This window comes from Lipomyces chichibuensis (genome assembly GCF_038497645.1).
Source record: "Lipomyces chichibuensis strain CBS 12929 unplaced genomic scaffold V1513scaffold_1, whole genome shotgun sequence".
NCBI classification, from domain to species: Eukaryota; Fungi; Ascomycota; class Lipomycetes; order Lipomycetales; family Lipomycetaceae; genus Lipomyces; species Lipomyces chichibuensis.
In genome coordinates, this window is record NW_027117453.1 from 590,549 (window position 1) to 608,910 (window position 18,362).

At 45.6% G+C, this 18,362-nt stretch overlaps 6 protein-coding genes across 6 annotated transcripts; 3 read left to right on the top strand and 3 right to left on the bottom strand.

Annotated features, from left to right (window-relative positions):
- Positions 1-213: 213 nt before the first annotated feature.
- V1513DRAFT_392925 (uncharacterized protein) lies at positions 214-3,130 on the top strand. Its single transcript, XM_066895304.1, has 3 exons — positions 214-447; positions 496-848; positions 906-3,130. Exons 1-3 carry the CDS (start codon positions 389-391, stop codon positions 2,882-2,884), a joined length of 2,391 nt encoding a protein of 796 aa, XP_066756596.1. The 5' UTR covers positions 214-388; the 3' UTR covers positions 2,885-3,130.
- Positions 3,131-3,532: 402 nt separating this feature from the next.
- Positions 3,533-4,858, bottom strand: V1513DRAFT_372008 (PQ loop repeat-domain-containing protein; the record flags this gene model as incomplete). The annotated part of the gene is made up of 7 exons (XM_066894763.1): positions 3,533-3,637; positions 3,702-3,904; positions 3,962-4,129; positions 4,193-4,451; positions 4,512-4,622; positions 4,686-4,740; positions 4,806-4,858. The coding sequence occupies 7 exons, from the start codon at positions 4,856-4,858 to the stop codon at positions 3,533-3,535; spliced, it is 954 nt and encodes a 317-aa protein (XP_066756597.1).
- Positions 4,859-5,717: 859 nt separating this feature from the next.
- On the bottom strand, positions 5,718-7,184 carry V1513DRAFT_372656 (histidine phosphatase superfamily; the record flags this gene model as incomplete). The annotated part of the gene is made up of 2 exons (XM_066894787.1): positions 5,718-6,264; positions 6,313-7,184. The coding sequence occupies 2 exons, from the start codon at positions 7,182-7,184 to the stop codon at positions 5,718-5,720; spliced, it is 1,419 nt and encodes a 472-aa protein (XP_066756598.1).
- Positions 7,185-10,422: 3,238 nt separating this feature from the next.
- Positions 10,423-11,993, bottom strand: V1513DRAFT_435351 (uncharacterized protein). Its single transcript, XM_066896601.1, has 2 exons — positions 11,691-11,993; positions 10,423-11,581 (listed from the first exon to the last, which is right to left on the bottom strand). Exons 1-2 carry the CDS (start codon positions 11,919-11,921, stop codon positions 10,763-10,765), a joined length of 1,050 nt encoding a protein of 349 aa, XP_066756599.1. The 5' UTR covers positions 11,922-11,993; the 3' UTR covers positions 10,423-10,762.
- A 1,221-nt stretch (positions 11,994-13,214) lies between these two features.
- V1513DRAFT_9827 (uncharacterized protein) lies at positions 13,215-15,143 on the top strand. The gene is made up of 4 exons (XM_066900652.1): positions 13,215-13,821; positions 13,995-14,226; positions 14,304-14,592; positions 14,643-15,143. Exons 1-4 carry the CDS (start codon positions 13,432-13,434, stop codon positions 14,674-14,676), a joined length of 945 nt encoding a protein of 314 aa, XP_066756600.1. The 5' UTR covers positions 13,215-13,431; the 3' UTR covers positions 14,677-15,143.
- Positions 15,144-15,178: 35 nt separating this feature from the next.
- Positions 15,179-17,781, top strand: V1513DRAFT_9812 (class II histone deacetylase complex subunits 2 and 3-domain-containing protein). The gene is made up of 2 exons (XM_066900651.1): positions 15,179-15,245; positions 15,308-17,781. The coding sequence occupies exon 2, from the start codon at positions 15,664-15,666 to the stop codon at positions 17,506-17,508; it is 1,845 nt and encodes a 614-aa protein (XP_066756601.1). The 5' UTR covers positions 15,179-15,245; positions 15,308-15,663; the 3' UTR covers positions 17,509-17,781.
- Positions 17,782-18,362: the final 581 nt, after the last annotated feature.

Sequence of the window (18,362 nt, forward strand, 5' to 3'; positions counted from 1 at the left end):
ACCCCTTTTGCCAACTTATTTCCATTTTATTTGTAAATTACGCTGGATGGTGCAATCAACGCTCGTTTTATAAAAAAAGAGCTTACTATCCTGCTGTAGGTAATCCGACGCGCGGAAGTCTGGCAGTTGCGAGCCGCAAGTTCCAATCATGTGGAACTAAGGAGTAAGCCGCAAAGCGGGCCGGGATGCGATTACTTCATAATAAAGCAATATCTAACCGCTCACTCCGCGGATTATTCCAGGTGCCAACGCAACACTGGATCTACCGCGATAGCCAATAAATGATGGTTGTAACTATTCATTTATTTTATTAATATACAAACTGAATCCTGTGCGACCGTTTACAAATTAGTGCAGTCTATAGAATCGAAGTATCATAATAACAGCGATGTGTGCCACATCAAGGAATAGCGTACTGTCTCTAGAGATGCAGAAGGCTATTGACAGGTAAGATGTAGAAGCGTGTTTATTAAGAGATGTCTCTAACTCCGTCAGCGTTACTCGTCAACTGTGGCTCCTTGCATCTTTGGCACTAAGACAAGACGAGCGGTTTATGCCACCGTTATCCGGTGAGCGATATGTTGCAGCACTTCAAATTATCATCAACAGCTTGCATTCACTCGTAACTGATGCCAAGCAACAAATTGATGAGATAATGCCACCGTCAACCACAGAAGGCTCCCAGCCGAAGCGATTTCGGGCGTTTGTAAAGTCAATCTTGGGTACCATCGCAGATGGAATTGATATGGACAAACTTGAGAAGATTATCGGCGATAATATGACAGATATAATGCCAAATATGGTTGTACTGCCGTTCACACATACAAATACCATGGTGAGAGAGAATGGTACGGTGATTGAGGATAGTGTTTTAAATTCGTTCGGTCTGAGTGATTTCGGTGCAGAGCTGGATGAGATCCTAGGTCTCAGTAACACTACATCGTCGGGCAACGCTCCACCACAAGGCGAATGTTCGGATTTATGTGAAGGAGAAGTACCTACTGAACCAGCCGAGAATAGCGAAGAACACGGATCGGCTCTTGATAATCAGTCACTGACCGTGCAGCCAAACGAACCAAATCTGACACTATCTGACCAGCAACAAAATCATTTAGAGGTCTCCAGCAATCAACCATTTCGATCCATGACCTATTTATGTCACTCCAGTCGACAACCAACAGTTGAGCACTTCAGTGACTCTGCTGCAGAGGCGATTGCAACAGGGGTACCGCCATATTTTGGCGCCACTTCCGAATTTGCGAGCCCTGAATCAGAACCTACCAGCAGTTTGCGTCTGGAAATTGGAAGTCAGGTGTCATATATTGCTAGATTTACTGAAGAGGATATGAACAGCATAATCAATCCTAGTGAACAGGCTGCCCGTACTCGCCATCCTACGCCAGTACCTGAATTGGAGCACCATGAGTCTCTTATGTCGACTGTCTTTGTGGCAACTGAGAGAAACGCGCGACGGCTGGTGCCTCAACGTAGAGGAAGAGCATCACGTGCAGATCAGACATATAATTACAAAATGCGTCTAGGAGCTTCATTTACTTGGATCGGAAAGGTTTACGGGCAAGGTATGACTGGACGCGCGGAAGATCTCGGGCGTGTGACAGTGATTACGAAATATACCAAGTATTTTGTGTTGAACACTCTCAGCAGTAGCCAGTTTGCCTTAGCCAACAAGGTGTTTGAGAATATGTTACAGCTAATAATCCTTGAGAAAATGAAGGTAGACAAAGGCGCTGTGTATCTTGTCAAGAAGGGAGACCTGAGTGAGCCGAATACCTTCACAACGTATTTGCTGAATATTCAGAGTATTGCGAGAAAGTTAGCATCTGTCTTGCAAATTGATATTGTTGATCCATATCAACTAGATCCTTTCATTTTGACCAGCGACTTCGGCGAAGCCCATGGCCGCTACAGTGACGACGGGACTTCTCGGGGTATGGTCATGGAATGCACTGTTTCGCGCACAACCAACGATAAAATTCTGTTTTCAAGAAAGTCAGCTTACATTCATTTTGAGACATGCGAAGGATATTCAGGTCAGATGTTTCGTTTATGCCCGCGGGTTTTTGAGCCATTTTTTATTCCCGATCAAGTGTCATGGAAACTCGTGCCTGATTTACCGTGGCTTGTTTATGACGAGAGACAGATGCAATTTCTTGGTATAGCACCAAATTTTCAGCAAAAGACAGTTTTGCAAACGACTCTGATTGCGAAGTACATGTGGCACGGTGTTTTCAGGGAGGTACAACAACCAATTGAGCTAGAGATCGATCTTGGACAGGATGCTGATTTTGGACAATTGCCTGGATTGCTAAGCGTACACCACAACGTTGTCAATATTGATGATGCTGACAGGGAAACACAAGGACAAGCAACAGGGAAGCAAGGTGAAACCCAAATCATACGCGAACATTCAGACCTACATAACGCTACAGTAAATCAAGTCGAGCAGTCAATAGAAGCTAGCAGGTGCCACCCGAATACGGTTGTCGCAGAAATAGTGCCCAGTTATGAAGAGACAATGTCATTGTCAACCCAACCTATTAGGGAACTGTTATCCAACAGCGACAACAGCGCAATGAGGACAATGCTCAACAGTGACATGCAAACAGCATCTCAGGTAGTTGCAACACGTACTGATGGCAATGATCGTACTATCACAACGTCTACAGCCGACCGAGCAACGACATCGGATATTGTATCTATCACTGAGATTCCGCAGCATACCAGCATCTGTTCGCATCCTACTCTGTATTTAAACACTTCAGATATATATGACGCAAGTATCGTGCCTATGGTCACTTTCGAAGATAAAGATGATACAGCGTCCCTTGACAATCTGAGTGGTAGAAAGCAGGATAATTGTTAATAAAAAAGCTTTGCCTGTGTTCTTGGATCATTGTCACTGACGGTTTAACTCGTGCTGGTGTGTAGATTTGTCAAATATTGCGTTTCTCTGATTAAGTCTCTGGAGACAATTTCTGTATAAGCTTGTGTATATTATAGAACTGACTTTGAATTCTGCAGTTTCTTTCTCGGTGCAATTTTCATGACAGTCATGCCAAAAAGGCCGATTGTGCCATATCATTCAAATACTTGAATGCTAACTAGTTGCTAAAATAACTTTGAACACATCCATATTTACACACAATGCACATGTACTGAAATAAGTATATCTAAATGGCGCGAAAAGTTTTGAAAGAAATATTACCCCACGATGATGCCTGTCCACGACCCAAACGAAACCAGCGAATACATGTCTAAAGAACAAATTTTAAACACAGTTCCAATAACATCAAATAAACTTAAACTCCGGTTCACCGTATGAAGTCCTCCAGAAGCAGTGTGTGAAAAAATTCTGTTTGTTGGTCCACCATCCGTATCGGATCATTGCCGATGTCGAACTCTTTCAGAGACGGTGTTATCTAAAAGTAATCTGTGACACTGCATATGACAGCTGTGTTATTATGGCATGATGTATGTATCCTGAGGCATGATTTCACGAATTGCGAATTGTTTACTTGATCTTTTTGATTTCACGCTCTTTACCCTGCGCAGATGCCGGAGCTTTTGAGAGACCCTTTATCCTATTTGGATCGTAATGCCATGACTGGAAAATAATCTGTAAAGATGACATGTTAGATTTCGTAATATTCCTATCAAATGGCACCTGTTCACAAACATACCAAGTAGTCAAGTGAGAGCGAGCAAAAGGTACCGCACAGCCAGCTTGAATTCACGAGCAAGTAATGGAAGCTATTGTCTAAAGCCAGGATGGATATTATGAACATCAAGTTGCCACCAGATGCGAAAAGAAAGTAAATTAGTGAAGTTCTCTCGCATAACTTTCGCTTGTAGTTAAGGATGATCTGTGGTACTCTCGACATTACTAACATTACTTGATTAATCGCCGTGATATGATATTATATTTGTCGATTCAACTTACCATAGATGCCGGCACAGAACCAGCCACATATTTGTCCGTATAGATGCAGTGGAATATGTGGGTTGTAGTACTTCATTGGCGAATCATATAAGTGACCGTTAGTCGCGCAATATAAGCCGATCAGAGATGACAACACTATTAGGAAAATAATTCCAAATTTGAAAAATGCTAGATATCCATGCGTCAGTTTGCCATATTCAGCATATGTTTTGTTAATCAGAATATACATACCCGACTTCCAAACGCGCCTTGGCGGGATGACTAGAGTCTGAAAACACTCCACGGCGTCGGTATTACCCAGCTCATCTTCATCTTGTTCCTCTTCTTCAGAAGAGTCCAGATCATCTTTGTGAATATCTGAATCCTGTCGCCGTTCAGGAAAACTCGCCAAATACATTGAATATATTTTCCGAATTCTGCGTCGTCTGTAGTACGCGGCCTGGAAGATCAGGACAAGATCTGCCAATGTATTATAGACTGCGAGAATGGTCTAGAAACAGCACCATTAGTTCTGTTTATAACAAATATCCGAATCGATAATTAGACACACCATTGTAGGCAGAGTCTCTTGCAGTATGCAGCCAATGATATTGGCGACGTCACCGAGGAACCAGAGCCATAGAAACGAAACCGATAAATTATCCGCATTTTGCCGACGGAACTGTCCAACGTAAGAAACTAGAGCATTGAAATTCATTTCCAGCTTAGTGGATCCGAAACTTACAATGTCGTATAATTGTGGTGAGAACACCATCGCCCAGCAAGCGATGGAGGTGGACCTGCGTCGCAAGTCAGCAAATGATCTAGGCCTGCCTCCGTCAAGCACAACAGAGAAGAAACCGACCCCGAGAGCACACTTAGCGCTTCTTTGCTAATTAGCGCATGAGAACCTAACATGCTTATCGTCGTTAATTTGCCGCAGAGTGTATATAGCGGGAGATAAGTACGTCGTCGATCCTTGCAAATCGGGCAAAGGTATCCTACAACCTCACACACCAACTCAGCTAACCAACAATGCAGACCGAATTAGTAGTTGGACCAGTGCACCATATATATATAATTCCCAACTTGTAAAGAAAGTGGCCGCGATTGAAGCGTGCTATGATATCGCAACGGGAAATTTCGCGCTTGGAATTCGAGGTTGCTGGCTGGTCGCAAGACCAAGATTGTTCACGAGTTACGCCCAGGGTTTTAGGGATGCTTACAGGGATTTTCTTCTCAAGCGGGTTAACATTCAACTTGGAACCCAAGGCATACTATAGAATTACAGGGGCCATGATTATTTCCAAATTGAGTACACATTTAATTATAATGAGATATTTGTGAAGTCACTAAGGAGATGTGTGTGTTCAATGATAGACACAATTTAGAATCGTGGCCTCACATTTTCTACAATGCTGGCTAGTTCTTCATTGCGCGGATGCAATCAAATGAAAGGGCAATTATAAGCTGACAACATAATCACTAATCACAATGGCCTATTTGAAGGCAACGACGAAGCAATGAAACTAAATCCTGCGTTTCATCAAAGTACGAAGTACGAAGCAAAATGATGTCAACTAGAACCATTAAAATAAGTCCACCGAACATTTCTAACATTGGCAGCATTAAACCAATGCAAAAGCAATCCAGAGTTCTACGTCATTTCGTAATAGCTTGCTCAGGTATCCAGCCTCCATACACAATGACTAGCCCGTATTTATCGTGAAGTTTATCCATTCTATCAATTCGCAGAACTCTAATCACGACATCCACCTTACGACGAACTACAGTACTGGTAAACCAACTCGCCATTGTTACCAACCAAGCTTTCAAGATAGGCGACGAAGTCATCATAAGAAACCATGTCCAGTGTTCCCAAAGGAGTGTTAGTGACAAGGGGCCTGCCACCGTATAAGACACGAATAGAATAGTCGTGTGAGAACTCCTTTCTCCACAATTCAAAGATGACTTCGGATCCCATTCCCGGCCATCGCAGTGCGTTAATCTGAAGAGCCCCAAGTAATGGCGCAATGGAACCATCGTGAGCGATATTGTGTCTGTAAATAATGCCCTCAGTACCGGCGACCTTGTCCTTCAGATGGGACATAAGCTCCGCAATGAAGGCACCATAATGAGTGGCAGAATAGAGAGTCGAGTTGGCCGCCTGACGGAAAATGTAATTGTACTCATAGTCACCGAGGCGGAAAACCTGCTCTGCAAGCTGCTCAGAAACACAGTCGGAGAAGTTGGAGATCTTACAGGGAAGAGGAAGTTGATGGCAGAGCCGTGACGATAGGTTGTCGAAATAATGATCGAACCACCTCAGTTATATTAGTGATTTGTCAGCGAAAAAGTCATAAATTACTCACGAGTGCCAACCGCTATCATTAGGGTCAACACCAGAGATCTCGTCAAGCTGGTCGAAGACATTCTTGGCCAAGTTAAGATGCTGATACCACTCATCTGTATCCTGATAGGCGCTGCGAACACTATCAGCAAACGAGCAAGAGTATCCGGGTTCCAAAGAGTCGACAGAACTAATCTGCTGCCAAACGTTGACTTCACTAAGATGCGGGTACATGGCACGCACAAGTGCGCCAGCGACTTGACTGGTGATCTCGTTGGAAGTTGCACGGATGCGCATGGTGGCAGGATCGAAAGTCTTGGGGAGGAACTTGAGCTTCTCGCCATAGACGGACCAAAGATCCCGACCATGCTGAGCAGAATCGTCAAGACCTGCATAGGATATCTGGGGAAACTGGCAAGTGCCATTGAAGCCATTCTTGTAGTACGTCATCGGATTACTGGGATCCTGGTAGTTCTTCCACCAGATATTGGTGACATTGACACCGTTCTTGGGCTTGCCGTAGTAGACGGTCTCGACGTTATCGCAGTACATGGCGATGTCCTCGCGCGGGAAGGTATTAGAAGCGTATGGAGTACGCTTGTGGTGGCGGTGAATCAACTCTACATACTGAAGATTATATCCTCCGGGAATCATGTATTCGCGTGCACGGGTGTGGGGCATGTTGCAGTAGTCATACGCACCATAGTCGTCATCTGGAACAAAGGAGCCACTATAGTAGCCACCATTAGTACCAGTCGCGGGATTGAAAACAGCCTCAAGGTCGCCAATGCTAGTGTTCGTCGGCGAATAATGAACAATAGAGCCGAAGGAGGTAGCAGCAGCCGCAGTAAGCGAGATCGACGCCAAAATTGTGGGGAGAGTAGGCGCCAGCATTTCACAAACTGGATAGAAAATACCTAGGTGGTATTGAAGCAAAGAGCTTGTCATCTAACAGTGATCGCTACATTCAAAATGAAACCGGGGATTCTCTTTATAGATCAATCGGCTGTCCGAATTAGCCATTGAACGAGCAGGCCTCGGCGAAGAGTGATGATAGACTTTGTCCCACTAGTGGAACGGAGTCTGAGGACGTGCTTCTGACCATGAGTCTCAGTGATGGACCTTTATGGACATTAAATTGAAGAATGACATGTTCGGCGATCAATTATGCGTTTAGAAAAACTTGCAACTAGAAAGCATGTGCAAGAAGTAAGGCTGGTTCTTGGGTTGGCCTAACCCAAAAATGCGGGCCGCGATTACCGAAGACACTTTAGGTGCTTGTTATTCCAGTAAGCTGAGCCATGATATCGAATCCGGACAACTGATTGGATCAGTGTGCAAACGCCGCCGCACATCTTTGCCGAGACATCCCTTTAAGTGTGATGACACCTGAGACGCCTTAGCTTTAAATTGAATTCGGCTGGAATCTTAAATGGATGCTTTCTAATTTATTATTGATCGTTTGAGAATATATTTGTCCTAAACAGAAGAGTGCGAACTACCGAGACGGTTTAAATTCACGTCGAGGACAAATTATCCGGTTACGATCATAAAGTCCGTAAAACATGGCCTGATCAGGTGGAGGTCGATACTCAGTTGCTGAGGATGAGTTGCGGAGGTTCGTTGAGAGAAGGGACGGTTTTCACGTGACTCCAAGCTGAGAAAAAAACGAGAAAATTACCACATATGACGCGGTTGGAGACTTGTAGATTTTTTTTGCATCACATAGTTGAATAACTGAATTAGAATAAAAACCTTACAGGCACAGTCAAGCACTGAAAAGCGAACACAGGCGCCGCAAGGTCCAATTATTATGGACTTGGACCAAAGCCAAGGGTGGTTTCCCGTGTTTAGGAACGGCTTTAATTCTGAGACTGCTTCACGTCGAGTTTATAGCTGCATTGGTTGTTGGATCAATTCAAAATATATGATTCTAGGTGTGGGTGGGCTCAGATATCTAACACCCTTCCTTACCTTACTAACCGAACTGTAACCAACCCAAATTTTTTCAAGTTGTCCTCTGTCAGGTAGCCTAATATATACATGCATATACACAATACATTATGTAAGTCATTTTGCCATTCTAATTCGTGCAATTATTCTCTCGCCTTCCAAATTGTTCGAAATGAACACACGCTTATCAAAATGTCCTCAGTGGACAATGTGGCAGTCTTCGTCTAAAAATGTCGGTCGTCACCGCCATATACACTAATAATGGCAGACTCAATAGCTGTTGACTGATCTGATGGTAATAAAATGCCAAGGCAGTCTACATGACCTGTGTATCCCACGTGCTGCTGACTAGCAACTTGTAACTATAGGCTGCCCAATGACGCTCAAATAACATCGTGCAACCATTTTCTATCTAATTTTTTCGACAACTTTTCACAACCGCTCATGATCCGAAGGCGCAACGGTTGGTGAGGTTTTTTTCACTCGACTAATGGAATAGTCTAATTGGCGCTGCGTGTACTGGCGTAATATTCTACAATTTCGTTAGTATATCGCCTAATAAGACAGAATCATATTGTCCAAAAACAGGAACACACGTCCCCACGTACCTTGTATACTCTATTCTTGCACGCAGTGTTGGATCAACATCACTCTCATCGTCCGACAGTGAGGGGGTCGGCTTTCGTGCTGTGGACGACACGTCCGGCTGGCTAATATTCGTGTTCCCCATTCCGACGATTACTGATTCAATAGTGACTTTATTTGAGCTCGTTGTTCGTTCTGAACTGCTCAGCGGTCTCGGAGTGAGGTCGTTTTGAGAGCCCATGTCGTTATTTTCTGAGGAGGGAGTTGCCTGATGACAGCTGGGCACATATATATCGTCAAAGGATGAAGCCATTAGGTACAGCTCTTGTACTGAACGCGTGAGTAGACACTTTAGAGGATATCAGGCTGCTGTGAGTATTGACCAATCAATAATTCTAATTGTTCGGGGGACTTGTCCTAATATATAGAGTCTTGAAAATGAAGACGATTTGACAATGGGCCCGTGGCACTATAAATGACTGAGACCAAAAGTGCAATGCAAAAAAGGCGTGACTTGAGTTGGATAAGGCCTAAAAAAGACAAGCGCGGAGGACGAAGGGCATATACGTATTATAGAAGGATGCCGACCTACCGCCGGGCTCGACCAGGGGAGGGAGGTACAATATATTTGTAGCCCATCATCTGTCGTCATCATCATGACCATCTTCTGACTCGCGACGACATCAGTAATCCATCATCGGCGGCGCAGATTGACCAAAAACCTTACGCTTGGTGGCTATCGCACGTCGATACTGCTCCCCCGAAGACTGATTATGTTTTGACGCTTGACTCGCGATCAACGCAATTCGACTGATATTAATATGAACCAATCATATGTCTCTCAATTTGATTCTCTCGTTGACTAACTGAGACCGACGGCAACTTTCTACCATTGACCTGGTAAACAGAGGTCGATAAAGGAGGGTTAGCGTGGCGCATGCGTATATGCCGACAAAGAGTGGCGTGGCGCCGACGCAATTTACGAATTAGCTTCTATCGCCCCCTCATAATATCCACCAGCGAACACGCTAAACCAGCTTCGTGGTATATCATAATTATTGACATCAGGGTATTCTCGTGGGTTCTAAGTAACACTAGCCACCGCAGTGGACGACTGCGGTGGGGGCAACTTGCGGGGTAGTATCCAGCGGGGTTAACTTGGCTGTCGAGGAAGGGATCGTCACAGATGACCTAAGAAACGGTCTAGTATGCCCCACCCACCACGATTCTGATGCAGTTCTCTCGTTAAACAAACTTGGCCGCTACCTTAAAATATCTACTGACAACCTCTCGAGAAGGAATAATATCATGGCTGCTCATCAACGGATGGGTGTCGACCAATTAAACTGGCGACAAAATATCTTGCCAAGTATCGCTGGCGTTGTGTTAATTATAAGCGGAGAGATACTGATTTACCATCCTCTAGTGAACAGGAGGAATGATGTCATTGCTTAGTCCCCGCCTTAAACCTCTGACGTCAGCAGGCAGAAAATTCTTCTCCGTGAACAGGCCATTTCTCGACGGATGTCCCGTAGACACGACAGACATGCTATAAGGGTCTCGTACTTGAAATTCGGTTCTCGAGGGTCTGGTGGAGGTGCCAGCCGCAAGTAATTAAGCGCATCAATAATCCGTTCATGTCACATAACTTTTCCATTTATATAGCTTAGCCCCCGACGTGGTAAGAAACTATAGATGGTCGTAAAAGCCCATACATATTACACAAGCACAACGTTGTACAGAAACACAAAAGCAAGTAAGAACTGCTTAAATCGACGCGAACGCATGATACCAAAAGTCAACCCGATCAAGTAGCGCCAATAAACAATAACAAATCCAAATCACAACATCAGCGGTATCGTTGACCATGCGCCAATCCAGTCATAAATCCCCACCTAATGCACCATACTTACTGTCAATTGATTCCAAATCGCCTATACCTTTTGTGAATACTGTAAACGGTGCCCGTTGCCATTACTGTGCGAGTTATTTGTCGGTCCTGTCCCACTCATAGTTGCAGGGGAGCACCCTCTTGACAAAGATGATGTAGCTGGACTGCGGGTACGCCTGGCAAAGCTGGTAGTTGGTCGAGATGCAAATTTGGCCACCCGCCGCTGCTGTTCGATTTCTAACCGACGCAGATGTTCCTCAAGATTTTCGACCTCAAGAGACAGCTGACGAATTGTATCGTCTCTCAAGCTCAGTTCTATCTCCATATGTTCAGACCGCAGCCGTAGTTCATCACCGGCGGCGCGATTTTTCAGATCTGTCATTTCGTCTTTAGCTTGTTCAACCTCGCGACAGACCTCAGCTGCACGGGTAGATTCGCGCTGATAATCTAATCGCATCATATCCGTAGCGTCTGTTCGCACTTGAACCTCGGCACTCAACGACTTGTACTCGGCCTCCAACGAGACGATGATTTCATTCAGCCTCGTTGTCTCCTCTGCTATCTCGTCCTCGTAGGTGGCTCCCATAGCAGAAACAGTCAATTCCGCAGTTTTGTGTCTTAGTGCTAATTTCTCGAACTGCTCCCTCAATTTCGCTTCTTCGGTATTGGCACGGTCGGCACGTTTCTCAGTCTGCTTGGTGCGGGTTTCCAGCGCCGCCTTGTTCTGTAGCTCCAATCGCATCACATCGCCTACATTTTCGTGCTTCACCAGTATTTCACCGTGAAGCTTTTTGAAACCAGAAAGTTCTTTTGTTACTTTAGCTATCCGATCCCGACCATCTTCTATATCTTGACGTAAGTCCTACAAGGGCACAACATGTTAGCGGATACAGAGTAACATGAGATCACGGGTATTCGTCACTATTCCCTCCAGAGCATCAATACCTTGTGAAAAAAACAAAAAAATTTACCTTGATCAGTTTAGTCCTGTTTATCAGCTTATCCTTATCGATCTCGATATCCGATTCTGATTTAATGGCGGGTTCTGTGCTGCCGTAAGACTTCTTGTATACTCCACTCGAGGCCGGGAAGATGTCCTCGTCGGTATCGTTGAGAACGGTACGCAGGTCCATCACAGCCAGTGGCCGTTTCATTGCTGATACTGCACTATTGGTCTTCGACTCCTCGCCTACCACTAGCATATTTTTTATTTTGTGAATGTATAGGCTTGCTGGTATAAGTTTCCTCAGAGCCGAGAGAGATATGAAGTGTCCGATGTGTGTGTACCTTCTTCAGTGTAGAAGCACAGTGACCGTTGAAATTGATCTATCTGGCCCGGTTGGGAGGTGCAGGTCCTAGGCAAAGATGGGTCCGGTTACTATAAGCAATAAATTTATTGGGAAAGTTCATACCCGTGATTTCTAGCCCTAAACCCGAAGCTTCGCCGCGGCTGCGATGACAGTCCGGGCCCGATGCTAATACGGAGGTTCAGCAAATCATTTTCGGGAACAAACTTTATTTGAGAAGCCCTTGCCCAAATTTTGGTCGTCATTTCCGATTTTTACGCGACCTGTAATAGACTCAGAATAATATCAAATACGATATATCACGCGTCTTTCTTGACTGTCATCAATGCAAATTAGATTACAGGGGCAAGCAAAGAAGAATGGGCGACATGGAGACAGGGATCCAAAGGGAACTGCGATAAGCCGGCGATGCGACCATACTCCCGAAGAAGGTTCTACTAGCACAAACAATCTATTATCTTCCAATTTAAGGCTAACACTAACCGTTGTGTAATAAACAGATGATAAAAAGCATTACGTGAATTAGCACAGAAATTACGGGATCAATTTTGCGGGAGAGAGAACCCGGCCGGGAGAAAGCGGGGGAGAGGGGGCCAAGTGGACAAGGGTTGCGGAACATTCACTATTATTATAAAGTTTGACGTCTGACCCAAGTTATCAGTCCGTAAATCGCGGCCGGGCATCCCCACTTCAGTGGCGGCTGCCACCACTTAAAAGAGCAGAAGAATAAACTCGGTACAGAATGAGTGTTGTCTACCGCCAAATTTCAGCCCTAGAAATTGGTTGCGCGCAATGCGGTGGAGAAAGTACAGCGATAGAGGCTGAACATAACTGTTCATGGGGATTGACCAGAAACCAGAGACAACTTGCATAGGCAGGAAATACACCGTAATATCAAATGTTCCGCTTAATTTTCGCAATATTGCGGGTTTTGCGAGTTTTGTGGGTTTTTTGCTAGGCGGATCAGTCATGCAGCAATAGACTCACTAATAAACAAATACTACCTATTAACTACTTTTGATATTTAAAAAATCTCCATCTGTATCAGAATTGCGGTTGACGTGAATACAATTTCTGCATGACGTCAAGAGAGCCCTGCCCTCCATCGCCAAACCCATTGTCTAAGTTTATTTTGGGTGCCGTTCTTCTCTGAGGTTGCTAATAGTAAGTTAGCATGTTGGGCCACAGAATCGGCACCAAATTAGCATTCCTCCACACGTTTCGGAGTCGCGTCTCGCGGAGCATCGACAACCCGGAGGCAACCACTGTTTATCGTGGCCAGAGATCCATTCTGATCTATCTGTTGACTCCATTTAGAATGCATCAATAGGTTGTTACTTATTGATATTGTACGCGTCAGTTGACCTTACGGACGCCAACTGCTGTTGCATTGAATCCTGGGACTATGTCGCGGTCCCGTGCTCTTTCGCGGGAACCTTCAGCAGCAAGCGAAAGCAAAATCGCCGAAGTGAAATTTTCGCAATTAGAGCCACATGATATTTGGACATTTGATGAGAAAGATAGTGACTACATAGAAGATAGAGAAGTTGAAGAAGACGGGAGTGACGCGTCAGCAGTTTCTAACTCGGATGAAGTGGAGGAACAACAGCCACACTCTGATGAAGATACGCCGCAACATCCTGCGCGGATGCCTACGAGTACGCGGCAATCAGACAGACAGCAAGGTGGATTGTATTACACAGCCGATCATATTAGAGACGAGAAGAGAGGACGGGTGTTAGTGGTCTGGTCTGGAAAGGATGCGAGAACAGGCCTTCCCTACGAACCTAGCTGGGTATGTTATACACTCTACCTATACCAAGCTCTGTTTAAGGTCATTATCAGATGGAACAAAGATGGATACAAGTTTGGGAATGCTGGTGGCCAATATATTTTTTTCCTTGCGCTTCTTTGCCTGCGAGCAAAACGCGTGAGTTACCCTGACTTGCTAATGTAAATCTGGGTTAGGTTCGCCGTCAGGATTGTACAGAACAGCTCCTCAGAGACTGGGACGATCGTCAAGGCGTCGCAAAGGTACGGCGAGGACGTACTCAAGAGTATCAACACACAGATTCACAAGCATCCTACGAAGACAATTTGTCCCAGTCGCCTTCAGCAAAACCCGTCCTGACACCTGCGCTTCTATTTAAGAAACGAAGGCCGCTAAGGGCGTCCGGCGCCATTTCGAGGAGTGCTTCGAGTAAGTCCTACTTCTCTGTGACCGCCCAGTAGACGACGGGCTTGGGTTAGATCGGTAATACTAACTGCTATGTCTAGCGTCCACTGTCCAGAAAAAAGATATCGTTGATTTTCCAAGTGACGACGATAGCCCTGCGGAGAGTGGACGTGTCCGCAAGAAACAGAAGCGGTCCACTAACTCACCATCTTTCGAACCCTCGTTGTCGTCGTACGCGTCAGCTCTATCATATTTACAAGCAACTCTCCGGGGCCCCTCAACTTCTGCTAGATCTCCGTCACAAGGGCTCTCCACAACTCCTGCATCAGCTAATCATTCACGAATTGGATTAAGCAAGTTTCGATCTAGGCAGCAGATATCAAAGTCAAAGTCAGTGGTACAAGCGACCCCCCGACTGTCAAGCTCATTAGAAGAATTAGTATCTCCTCGGAGAAATCAAACGGCATTTGGTGAATCGATTATTGGAACGTTCGAGTGTGTCAAGTTACCTCCGGTCCCCCTCGACCATCATCTGCCAGTTATTACTGAGGAGTCATTACGACACGGAAAGCCACAGATTGGCCGCAGATTAAATTGGACGAATAAACCACTTTTTCCGAGTTCTAGTTCAGAGTCGAAATCGGAGTCGGAATCGGAATCGGAATCGGAATCGCATTCACGGGTAAATACTGGAACACAGTCTACGTCGCTAGTATCCGATTCGGAAATTGCATCAGCACCTGTAGCCGGCCACTTTGAGCTAATCTTGGATGCGTCTGCTGAGACAGTAATTAGCCGATTGCAACCGGATCAGCTTGTAATTGACATTTCAGACGAAGACAGTGAACGTGCTCAAAAAGCGAGTAGTCTCGAGGCGCATTCTGAGGTTAGTCCTATTATTGACCCAATAAGTCAATCTCAGTCGTTATCAAAGCATTCGGTCACCTATAAGACAACTATTTCAGATAGCGACCCCCAAATTTCAGACGTTTCAGTGCGCACTTTATTGAAGCCAATAGGTGAAGACTCACCGTCTACAAAAGGTATGCTCTCTGCTATTAAGTGTTGAGAACCTCGGGATTAACACTGTATTTCGACTTTGAAGGTAGTGTGCCCTCTCAGCCTTCTCTTGGACTGGCGGCAGGAGAGATTGAAGTTCCCGCAACCGCATCACAAGACCGCGGGCAGTCCCCAGAACGAAGTGAAGCAGGACCCGAAACATTTTCCTTCGTTGAAGACAGTCAGACTTGTAATCAGCGAGTTCTGCAAGACTCAGCTCCAGAAGAGTTAAGCCAGCGTGTACACTTTTCGGAAGCTGTCAACAGTCCAGTGCCTGATAGCCAGCCCAACGAATCTGCTCCAGATCAGGGCCCGGAAGCTTCCGCCGCGCCGTTCAATTTAGTTGAAGAGCAGGCATTTCACCGAGTTGAAGGCTGGTTAACACAGGTCCCATACGCCAAAATGGAAACTAGAAACATCGACGGCGAGCATATCAATAATTTCGACCTTGACAGTTTTCCACAACCTCCGCATCTTGATACGCAGATGCTAAACGTTAACTCCAACATCTCGTTGAACACTACAGAAAATTCCGCGCCAGCCGTGGAGAGTATATTACAAGGAACTGCCCAAGAGATGCAGGATGTAGAGGTTGCGAGAGCTGGCTCTCCAGAACCACACATGGCGTTCGCCCCTACAACCTCGCCACACTCAGCGTCAAAGGCCATGACAGAAGGTCTAGCATCTGGTGTTGCAAGACTTCCCGATAATAATGTTACCGATGGCTCCATAACGTTAGACAAATACAGACTTGGACCAGCAGAATATGCCGTACCTGTTGGCCTGCGCGATTTCCAACGACAAATGTACGAGCAAGTTTTAATATTGCACTCAAGTGAGATCCTACGATTTTGCGACTTTGGATCGAGTAGTAAGACCTTTCGGGATCGGTTAGCTCAGGACATGCTAAAAGTTCTCAATCGCACGTTGCTCGCAGCGACACATCCTTACTTACTTGTACCTACGTTGATGCCACGAAATCTGAGCGATAAGGATGAATCCCGCTATATTGTCCATTCCGGTGAAAAATTCAGAATCCTCGACAACATTATCGCGGTATTTAAGGAGACTGGCCTTAAGCTGGGAATAGTTGCGCGGGAAGGGCACACGATGGATACTGTCTCCAATTTTCTTGGCGGCAAGAGGATAAAGTATGCAAGGCGGGATGGAGCTGTTGCATCGGATGCGGAAATCGAAGAGGACGACGTTAATTCCGAGCATGACTCGTTCGCGAAAGTCACAGTCATTATTGTCCCATCGACTGCTACTGACAAAAGCTCGAAGAAAAAAAAGTTTTTGCTTCCGAAAGTCGACCTTGTGGTCGCCTTGGATGCGAGCTTTATCGGATCCGAGTCACAGGTTCTTCAACTTCGTGGCGTCGCAACTGAAGATGATATTCCGACTGTCCCGGTATTGCGATTGGTGTCGGTAAATACTTCCGAACATGCGCTGCTAGGTGCCGCTGCTACGCTGGGTCTTCATGAATCGGTCGTCGATAGTGCAGTTCTGAGCAGTATCATCACAGCTGTAACATTACTTCGCGCACAGGCCGGTAAACTTCCCGACGCTGTTGTCAAAGAGATTGATGCAATGCCGGCGAAGCTGCCTGCATGGCTCGCCGGGGGGTGCACTACAATGTTTCCTGTATCTTTGATAGCTTCGTCCACGGATAGTTCATTTTCAGCAGATATTCCATCCACAATGTTCTCAGTCCGGGAGTTCACGCCGGCGGAGGTGGATGAAGCGCTGTCGGAATTGACAGAAGGGAGCATGGTTTCCGAGCTGCTCAACGTTCTCGACGCAGAAAACCAAAAGTCGCTGAATCTCGGTATTGAAACCGCCCTTCGCCATATTCTGAAGTGTACGAGACAATCAGATGGCGTTGCTGGCGGATCAGTGACTTTGCAGCTACCACGGTCGCCCGCAAAGAGGACAATAGCACCACATTTACTCGAGAAGAATGGTTCATTATATTCTGAGGAGGACCTTTTTCATGACCATTCTGGAGTCAGCGACGTCGTCATGCATGATGGTGATAGTGATTATCACAGCGAGGCGGACCTCGATGCGTTGACAATTGATGAGAAGGAAGAAATGATTAAAGTGAGTTTCGTTAAATATATGGGTATTGACTTGCTAATTTTTTTGTGCAGAAACTCAGTGCAGAAAAGTTATCGACGATGTTGGCACTGCAATCCAAAGAATCTGAATTCGCACAGTATAAGGAGCATCACAGCAGGCTTCTGATCAAGTACGAGAATGCAGATAAGATGATGAATCAGTTGATTGCCACCAATGAAGAGCTTGAGGCTTGTGTGAAGACTGGAGAAAGACGCATAGAGCGGAGCGAAGCCGAGAAGACTAGGTTACGAGAACAGATTGCCGAGGTCAAGGTCAAGCTGCAGATTGCTGAACAGACTCTCTTGGCTGGTAGCGCGGATGTGGTAGAGTTGCAGCAATTGCGGACAAAGGTAGCTCAACTTGAGGACGAGAACAAGAAGCTCAGCGATAAGTTACATAATCGTACCACTGAAACTGATTATATGCGCGCCGAGTACCAGAAGGCATCTACGGCTGCCGCTGAAGCTGCATTGGAGTTGAAAGCTCTATATGAATCCAATGAGGAGCTGAAGAGGAAAGTCAACGGCGAGATTGTACGTCTGAAAGAGATGCAGTGGGACAGTGAACGAGCTCAGAAGGACGACATGATCAAGGAGCTTAATCTTCGTATTGAAAATCTCGAGAACAGTGTCAAACGGCTGCAGCTTGATAGGCAAGGCACGCGGGGGCGTTATGGCGTTCGCTCTTCCAGTGTTCCAAGGCGAGGTCTCAGTCCTACAACACGGTCGCGAGCTTCGTCACCGGCTACTACGGGAAATGCTACACCGACTTCAGCTCCAGCGTCAGCTCAATTCTAGGAGCGTGAATTTTCGTTTTGCAAAATGTTTGATCGGTTAGGTATTGTAGACGCATGAGATGTCTTGTGGTGTTATTCGAGAAAAGTTGGTTCTATAATATGCTACTCACTGGATTGTAAGAATATGTATTGATAAGGAATTAATTCTAATCGAAGTCCCTTGCAATGTAAATAAAGAAGTGTG